Source organism: Sinocyclocheilus rhinocerous, unplaced genomic scaffold, assembly GCF_001515625.1.
Source record: "Sinocyclocheilus rhinocerous isolate Xijiao unplaced genomic scaffold, SAMN03320098_v1.1 scaffold3621, whole genome shotgun sequence".
Classification (NCBI taxonomy): Eukaryota; Metazoa; Chordata; class Actinopteri; order Cypriniformes; family Cyprinidae; genus Sinocyclocheilus; species Sinocyclocheilus rhinocerous.
In genome coordinates, this window is record NW_015654992.1 from 61,181 (window position 1) to 70,894 (window position 9,714).

The window sequence follows — 9,714 nt, forward strand, 5'->3', positions numbered from 1 at the left end:
ACAACGGGGCTAAAGGCGCCCCGGGGTAAAAGGCGCCTTTGATATTATTTTCATCTAAACCACTAGATGGCACAAAAACGTGGCGTAGCACTTTCCAAAACATCCGTTTTTCAAGATGCACGTGTATATTTGTCTGATCTTTGACACGATCGCGCACAGCAGCGCATTCTGTGCTTGATCTAATATTTTATGTTTTTAAAAATTTTGTAGATTTAAGTAGCAAATGAGAATCGCTAAAATTAATGCATATATTTTGAGAGAAATGTCTTCTTTATGATTTTCAGTTTTGTTTAAGATAATTAAAGCAACAGTTTTTAAATAACGAAAGAATATGTAAAAGTATGGTATTTTAGCCCCCTGCTGTTGGGGCTAAAGGCGCACAATAATTAACATGATAATTAATAGATGGCTGACTTTTCCATTTGTTGACATGACATGGTTAGATTCAGATGGTAAATATCACATATTATGTTGGGTGTCCATATTAGAGATAATCACCATGTTTAGAATGAAACCATCATATTTAAAAACATGATATTAATCATATCATATAAAATATCATTTGCTGTTACTACTGTAAATATATATTCAATTATTATTGGATCTCCTTCAATACTTTCATAATCTTTACTTATTAAAATGATTTTGTTTCTGTATTTTAATATATATTTTTATATTAACATATTTTAATGACAGTATATTTATTGAAAAAAACATTTTTTTTCAAAATAAGCAGAAACTAGTACAAACTTTGCTAAAGTGATTGTTTTGAACAAGTATTAACTTAGACATTATTTAAAAAACATTATTTTAGCTGAAGTATTTGTATCAGTACCGTGTGCCTTTTACCTCGTGCTGGTGAGCCTTTTACCCTGTGTGTGGGGTAAAAGGCCCCTCTTGCCACCTCATACATTTATAAGATTTTTAAACAAAATAAACAACTTGAATGATTTATTTTCACACAAAATCTGTTGCTCCATTAATGTTCAATACAACGTATATATTTTTTCTGCAATTATACATTTTAGGCACAATGAATGGCACATTTTTTTCTTAAGTTGGGCCTTTAGCCCCGTTGTACCCTATACTTTATTGTCCTCGAAAGGAAAATTGTTGTGGATTACATGTTGCTGCAAAGAAATACAATAAACAAATAATAATAACAGTAAACAATGATTAAAAACCTATCAAGATAAACACTTGTTAAACAAACGCACAGATACACATTGGGACTCTATATCTTTTACTGGAGGGAAGCAGTTCATACTGTGAATGCAAGAAATGAGTCTGATCATGAAGAATCCTGTCTACATGATTGAGAATGCTTTCCTCATATAAAACTTGAAGGTTAAGATTTGCATCATGCCCAACAATTTTCAACACTGTCAATACCAGCTGCATCGTTGAAAAAAATAGTTGGGCATGATGAATTCGTCATTATGTTCAGGTGTGTTTGTCATTATCTCCCCTACTTTTGTGTATAATCTCCCCTACTGCTCCGGGTGTGTGTTCACGGTGTGTATGTGTTTACTGCTGTGTGTGTGCACTTTGGATGGGATAAATGCAGAGCACTAATTCCGAGTATGGGTCACCATACTTGGCCACATGTCACGTCACTTTCACTTTTTACTTAAGTTCATTTCCCTTTGTGTTTGATTGCTGGGTCTCTACAGTATTTACGTTGTGTTGGATTGTTGAAATTGACCGTGTGGATCATTAACGACTGTTGATCTTCATCTTCTTCGTCGTGCGATTGTTTGTACCACACAACGGTGACAAAATGAAAGTTTTGATGGTTTATGTCATTGCGTGATTACGTAAACCAACTAGTGAATTGGACCAGTTAATTGAAACAAACTGTCCGAACGCATCAGTTCGTGGAAAATAATCATATTTCCCTGTTTACCTGAGGCTCTGGATTACAGGTAATAATGTTATAAATAATGTTCAGTTTCTTGCACAAACCGATCGTTTCGCTTTATAAGACCTCAATATATTGTCAGGAGCCACAGGTATTAATTTTGTGTTGCTTGATATGCTTTTTTTTATTATTATACACAAAAATGGGCAGCCACTGAATTGCATTTTATGAGTAGAAAAGGACCACCGTTTTGGCTAAAAATCTTCTTTACTGTTCTACTGAAGAAAAAAAGTCACCCCAAAGTGCCAGTTAGCAACCAACTTTTTATAACTGTCAACATAATATTAAAAAAGATGGTATTTAATTGTATGGCTAATTGTTTATTAATTATCAAGGTCCCGGGACGAAAGGTGAAGACCGTAAGTATGATGTTGTTGGTCTCTCATAGACAAATGATTATATTATTAATCATTTACATCAGATAAAGACTTAATGTACTTAAGTTATATTTGCAGTGTTTATTTTTTTGTGTCAGTTACAGTTTTTCTAAATGTTATTTCAAAGTGAATATTATCCTCACATTATGATAATGATGACAAAGACACTGAAGAACTGGCTTTATTTTAACATAAGCACAGAGCACATAAGCACATTATAATGCTTTATTCTGCAAATTAAAATATTTCCTCAGTTAATTACGTGCTTTGTGATACTGTTAGTTATTAGCTGCCCTTGATTCCTGTTTGTTTATGGTTATGTTTTCAGAGCCTCTGAAATCTCCCAGTGATGCTGAGAATGATGAAGACGTTTATGAAAATGATGAGATAGGTAAGATAATAGCACATTAATGAGTGTCTGGAAAAATACAGCCTGATTTGTCTTATTCAAAATAACGGTTGAGCATTCATACTGTATTGTGTTCATTTCAGTATCAGTCAATTAATCTAGAGCAACATCAATCGCTTTGCTTTTCACACTCTAAAAAATTCAGGGCTAAAAACAACCCAATTTATTTCATTTTTGCATCCCAGTGCTGGGTTCGTCTCTTTTTGACCCAGTGCTGGCTTGCAAAATTGACTCATTTTTTTCTAATCCGTTTCTAATTCCCCACTAAATTTGCAGATGAGTAATTAGCCAATGAAATGCTGCCTTTGAATAGACTTGCTGAAGGAATGGAGCAGTAGGTTGACCTGTATATTCAGTGTTGCTGTTTTTTTTTTTTTTTGATAGATTGTTATTTTGAGCAATAAATTAGTAATTATTTAACATATTATTCATATCTTTCTGCCCTGTGAAATATTTACTTACACAGCTTAAAAGGAAAGCATTATTTAGGTTTATTTAAGTTCAGCATATTAAAGTGTTTGTATTAAGATTATATTATGGACCCTTTTCACAGACTGTGATGATGCATTTCCACAGTTATCAACATCGCAAATCTAGTGAAGATTTCAGATTTTCATATTTAAACAATTCTGTGAACCCCAGAAATGTGAAAAGGGTCTGTACTGATATAAAATGAATGAAACATGGCCATTAAATCATTAATTACTAATGTGATTTTAAACAGAGTCTAGAATAAAGAAGCCTGATTGTATTCTAGGAATATAATACATTCCAACTATCAGAAAACTGTTAGTCAGCAAAACAGATAATATGGATCATAGTATCAGGTACATAAACAGTACCTATAAAAGATGGTACAGCAAGTGACAGAGGGTTTAAAATAAAGCCCTTGCAGATCTTACTTGAAAAGTGTATTTAGCTTTACATAAGGTTTATTTTTCTCCAGGCATTCAGTAGGCATTTAGGCCAATAATGAATATATATATATATATATGGTTTATTAGTAGTAGTAATTTGCTCTGTACCATTGTGCAAGATATGGATAAACTCCTGAATCTTCTTTCTTTTTCACAAATGACACTGAAGGACAGCAATATAATGTAGCACCATCAGATAATAACCTTGAGATGTAATAAACTGTCATCTCTTGATACAAATATTCAAAAATATCTATGGCATATGGCATGTTCTCAGTGAAGCTAATGTCATTACAGTTTGCAATGAAGCTATTTTTAATATGCAAGCCAAGTGGTTTAAATTTTAATGTTTATTATTAATGAATTATCAAGGTGCTGAGGAAAAAGGAAACACAGACAAGCTAGGTAAGATGATAAAATTGTTGGTTTCTCATAGATTACATTAATAGACCTTTACAATGATAAAGACTTAAGTTATACTAAAAATGATAGTTCACCTAAAAATGAAAATTTGCTGTTAATTTACTCATGCTCAGGTCATTGTCAGATGTACGTGACTGTTTTTCTTCAGTAGAACAGTGAAGAAGGTTTTTAGCTGAAACTGTGGTCCTTGGTGATTCATAAAATGCAAGTCAGCTGCTGCCCATTTTTGAGAATAAAAAAAGCATATAATGCAACACAAAATTAATACCCGTGGCACCTGAGGATGTATTGAGGACTTATGAAGCGAAACGATTGGTCTGTGTAAGAAACTAAATAATATTTACAACATTATTACCTGTAATCCATTCCAGAGCCTCGCAAATTAATCATTCTTTTTGGTGAACTAGTTGAATCAGTTCACCAAATTGGACTGAACCATCTGAAACAGTTTGTGGCTCAAGCTGCACAGATCTACAAGTTACACAAACAAAACTTACTTTTGGACTCCGTCTCGAAATGAGGCAAAATAGCGGCATATGTGATCCTATGATGAATAAACTCATTCAGTGCTCCAGTTCCTCCACCAGTCACTGAACTGAGGAAACAGTTCCGACTCGCAGACCAATGAGCTGGTGATATGTGCATGCGTGAACTGAGCACTCGAATGAAGGGGTGAAATGTGTCACGGTTTCTGTTAGTTTGGACTTTGTTTCATCACCCTTTGCCTTAGTTCATTTGTTGTTGTGGTTATTCATTTGTAGTAGTTTAGTAGTAGTATACTTTATTGTCCTCAAAAGGAAAATTGATGTGGATTACATGTTGCTGCAAAGACATACAATAAACAAATAATAATAAAAGTAAACAATGATAAAAACCTATCAAGATAAACACTTGTTAAACAAACGCACAGATACACATTGGGACTTTATATCTTTTACTGGAGGGAAGCAGTTCATACTGTGAATGCAAGAAATGAGTCTGATCATGAAGAATCTTGTCTACATGATTGAGAATGCTTTCCTCATATAAAACTTGAAGGTTAAGATTTGCATCATGCCCAACAATTTTCAACGCTGTCAATACCAGCTGCATCAACTGGTATTGACAGCGTTGAAAAAAATTGTTGGGCATGATGAATTCGTCATTATGTTCAGGTGTGTTTGTCATTATCTCCCCTACTTAAGTTAATTTCCCTTTGTGTTTGATTGTTGGGTCTCTGCAGTATTTACGTTGTGTTGGATTGTTGAAATTGACCGTGTGGATCATTAACGACTGTTGATCTTCATCTTCTTCGTCGTGCGATTGTTTGTACCACATAACAGTGACAAAATGAAAGTTTTGATGGTTTATGTCATTGCGTGATTACGTAAACCAACTAGTGAATTGGACCAGTTAATTGAAACAAACTGTCCGAACACATCAGTTGGTGGAAAATAATCATATTTCCCGGTTTACCTTAGACTCTGGATTACAGGTAATAATGTTATAAATAATGTTCAGTTTCTTGCACAAACCGATCGTTTCGCTTCATAAGACCTCAATATATTGTCAGGAGCCACATGTATTAATTTTGTGTTGCTTGATATGCTTTTTTTATTATACTAAAAAATGGGCAGCCACTGAATTGCATTTTATGAGTAGAAAAGGACCACCGTATCGGCTAAAAATCTTCTTTACTGTTCTACTGAAGAAAAAAAAAAAGTCACCTACATCTTGGATGGCCTAAAAGGGAGTAAATTACAGTTTTTCTCGATTGCTTAAACACATTTCTTGAAACTATGCCTCGTATTCTCAAAACAGTAAACACAAATCCATAACGTCTCACCCAATTCCCCAAACATCCTATTTTCAGGTCAAAATGAAGCTCTACACTCAAAACCATTCACTCTTGCTGAAAAACCAAACTTTTCCCTCAGACATCACACACAAGCTTTCAAAAACACACACACACACTACAACATAGTATTACACACACTGGTGCAATAAATTCAAAACAATATATCCAAAACTGGTAAGTTATGTTGCTTGTGGTTCTCCCCCTCAAAAACCTTTTCACATGAACACAAAAGACACAACCAATGTATACATTGGCACATTTTTATTCATTCATGTACTACACAGCACAACTGTAAAAAAAAAAAAATTCCGCCTCAGCATCCCGTCTTTGTTCTGGGTCAGGCCAGAGAATCTCGTCACCACGTCCTCTTCCTCTCCCTCCTCCTCCTCTTCCTCCTATCCCTCCTCCTCATCCTATTCCTCTTCCTCCTATTCCTCCTCTCCCTCCTCTGCCTCCTCTCCCTCCTCTTCCTCTTCCTCTTCTACCTATTCCTTCATTTCTCTGTGGATCCATTGTTCCAAAGCTCAGTGAACTGATTCGGGCCCTTTTATCTATTTATTGAAGGATCTGATTGATGTGTGTTCAATTTTGACTCTTAGTGTTTCCACCTGGGTAATTGTTTGCTAATTGAGTTGAAGCTGTGCTGACTTGAGTGAACAGTATTGAATGCTAGTGCTTTCTAAATGACCACATGGTGTAAGCACTGAGAAAAAAAAGGGATTTGTGTGTAGAGTTTTGCAGTAACAGTTCACCAAATCTGACTCATGTGTTAAAGCAGGGGAATAGTGTTTATAGTTCAGCAAAATGGGTGTGCTTTTTGAAAAATGGCGTTATGGTTTTGAAATTTTAGTTCAAAAGACTGGTTATAGTGTTTTAGCAATCGAGAAAAACTGTAACAGCACATTTTCACTTTTGGGTGAACTATCTCTTTAATGTGATTTATTATTAATAGTAATTTACTCCATTTTTTCCTACCATTGTACATGAAATGGATAAACTTCTGGATCTTCTTCCTTTCTCATAAAAGAGCTTGGAGATCATGATGTAGAAGTGTCAAACGGTAAGAAAAATAAACTGTCACAAAATCTCATAAAAATTCTAGAAATATCTCAAATATATTCTCATTGAACCTAGCCCTAACTGCTTATTCTGAACCCATCTCTAATACAATTATTCATTGATAAATAATTACTAACTAAACAGTATCTGGCACAGTTGCTGGTTGAGCACCAAAGTGCCAGTTAGCAACCAACTTTTTATAACTGTCAACATAATATTAAAAAAGATGGTATTTAATTGTATGGCTAATTGTTTATTAATTATCAAGGTCCCGGGACGAAAGGTGCAGACCGTAAGTATGATGTTGTTGGTCTCTCATAGACAAATTATTATATTATTAATAATTTACATCAGATAAAGACTTAATGTACTTAAGTTATATTTACAGTGTTTTTTTTTTTTGTCAGTTACAGTTTTTCTAAATGTTATTTCAAAGTGAATATTATCCTCACATTATGATAATGATGACAAAGACACCGAAGAACTGGCTTTATTTTAACATAAGCAGAGCACATAAGCACATTATCATGCTTTATTCTGCAAATTAAAATATTTCCTCAGTTAATCACGTGCTTTGTGATACTGTTAGTTATTAGCTGCCCTTGATTCCTGTTTGTTTATGGTTATGTTTTCAGAGCCTCTGAAATCTCCCAGTGATGCTGAGAATGTTAAAGGCGTTTATGCAAATGATGAGATAGGTAAGATAATAGCACATTAACGAGTGTCTGGAAAATAGCACATTAATGAGTGTCTGGAAAAATACAGCCTGATTTGTCTTATTCAAAATAACGGTTGAGCATTCATACTGTATTGTGTTCATTTCAGTATCAGTCAATTAATCTAGAGCAACATCAATCGCTTTGCTTTTCACACTCTAAAAAATTCAGGGCTAAAAACAACCCAATTTATTTCATTTTTGCATCCCAGTGCTGGGTTCGTCCCTTTTTGACCCAGTGCTGGCTTGCAAAATTGACTCAATTTTTGACTGTAAACACTACGAGTGTAACAAGGTGGTTTTTTGGTTTAGACCAATGCTTTAACATTAACTAGCATTTTTGTAAAAAAAATAAAATCCTCTCTGGGTCAATAAATGACCAAAACACAACATAAGGTTTAGGAACAAATTTGACCAGCTTCAGTAATTTTTATTTTTTATTATTTTTATCCTGCCAATGAACCCACTGCTAACACTATACTGCCAAACCATCAAGCTGAGTGCTGCCAAGAAAGACACAGACTGAAAGCCTGTAATAAACACTGGAAGTATATATAAACTGTGTATTACAGCGAATCAACAGGATTTTACTCTCTCTGTTTAAAGCATTTTATTAGCTTCTCTCATGAGCCATTCCGGTTTATTCAGCCTGCTCACCCATCATCGCTCGAGTTGGTTTTGAGAGAAAACACTCCAACAAAACCGTCCATTTTTAAAAGAAAACTTTTAAACTGACTTTGAACTTTTAAACTGACTGCAGCAAGGAGCATGTTGATTCGTCTTTTTCTATTTATTGCTGTCATAAGCTCCGTGAATACAATTGGAATTGGCTCATACAGAACCGTGACGTACATGCTCTTATTCATGTCCGCATTCCCAACTCAGTACTGTTGAGTTACTGATTATGAATGATTATTATCAAACTAAATTGTCAAATCAGTCTGGCTTCCTTGCCTAACAGTCTCTACCCAGTGTTTGGGTAGAAAAAGTAACCCAGCATTTTTTAGAGTGCAGCTCAGCAAGTTCAGTAGATAGCTCCTGTTTTTCCTGCTCTAAATTTGAATTCTTCTTGTTTATTTTATTTTCTAGAAAAATAGCAGCTCTACTTCTGTGAATTGTCTGGTGGAGAAACTTAAACTGCATAATGAGGATTTCGCATCGTATCATCTATCGCAAGGACATTCTTTTTAGAAATGAGCAGTAAATTTTTTATGAATGTGAAATTAGTTTGTTTTGTTCGCCAATTGTAAACTTTTCAGTTGAATTGCTGCACTGTGCAGGGAATTGGATTTTTTTTTTCTCCAAACTGTCCACACTGTTTGCATATCATCAGTTAGATCTGTGTCTAGTTTGTGATGTTTTTGGCAATCTGTGTTATCTGCATTTGCTTTTTTGCTTGCTTTAGTGATGATATAGTCTTGGCGTGGCATCTTGACTTAGTAGTGTCTTTCAGAAGCATGCTGGTGGTATGACAAGTGCTTACCAATACTTACCAGCTTCCTTCTTGGACCTGCGATGACACTGGTGTCCACCAGAAAGAGAAGAAGTGTCAAAAGAAGAGATGTGCATTGGCAGTGGTAACTTCAGGCCTGCTTATCTCAGTGCCTGATTTGAGAGCAGCAGTCACAGCCATACTAATTGAAGGTGGTTGTATGAAAAAATCTGATGTCTGCCAGTGTGAACTAGGGCTGGGCGGTATGACGGTATCGTTACTGCGGAATAAAGTGTCTATCGTTAGAGATTTTGCTATATCGTGTATTCCGCGGTATGCAAATATATCTGCGTAACAGACAGCATGCGATCGCGAAAACTGATCTCTTTCATGCTTGAATTATCAAATACACACACGATTAGGGCTGTCAAAAAAAATTTCGAATTTCGAATATTCGTCGTATTTAAAATAAAAATCCACATTCGAATGCAAAAACGTTGCATTCGAATTTTAGGTGTGCTTTAAGGAGGCAGCCTTATCAGCGGCGCACAAGATGCGATGACGATGTAAGTGTCGTTGCATTATAATGTTTTTGTTAGCCTATCCAGTTGAAGCCACTAGATG

General features: G+C 35.0%; 1 protein-coding gene and 1 long non-coding RNA gene across 2 annotated transcripts in view; both read left to right on the forward strand.

The window, feature by feature from the left end:
- LOC107717914 (uncharacterized) overlaps nucleotides 1-9,559 on the forward strand; it is a 22,310-nt gene extending 12,751 nt beyond the window's left edge. Inside the window, exons 9-13 of the mRNA XM_016524820.1 lie at nucleotides 3,997-4,029; nucleotides 6,912-6,944; nucleotides 7,212-7,235; nucleotides 7,579-7,641; nucleotides 8,748-9,559. Coding sequence (XP_016380306.1) covers nucleotides 3,997-4,029; nucleotides 6,912-6,944; nucleotides 7,212-7,235; nucleotides 7,579-7,641; nucleotides 8,748-8,755 — 161 coding nt within the window. The 3' untranslated portion in view covers nucleotides 8,756-9,559. The remainder of the gene's footprint in view (nucleotides 1-3,996; nucleotides 4,030-6,911; nucleotides 6,945-7,211; nucleotides 7,236-7,578; nucleotides 7,642-8,747) is intronic.
- Nucleotides 2,180-3,832, forward strand: LOC107717915 (uncharacterized). Its single transcript, XR_001637357.1, has 3 exons — nucleotides 2,180-2,280; nucleotides 2,627-2,689; nucleotides 3,794-3,832. It is a non-coding gene; the product is annotated as an uncharacterized LOC107717915 (long non-coding RNA).
- Nucleotides 9,560-9,714: the final 155 nt, after the last annotated feature.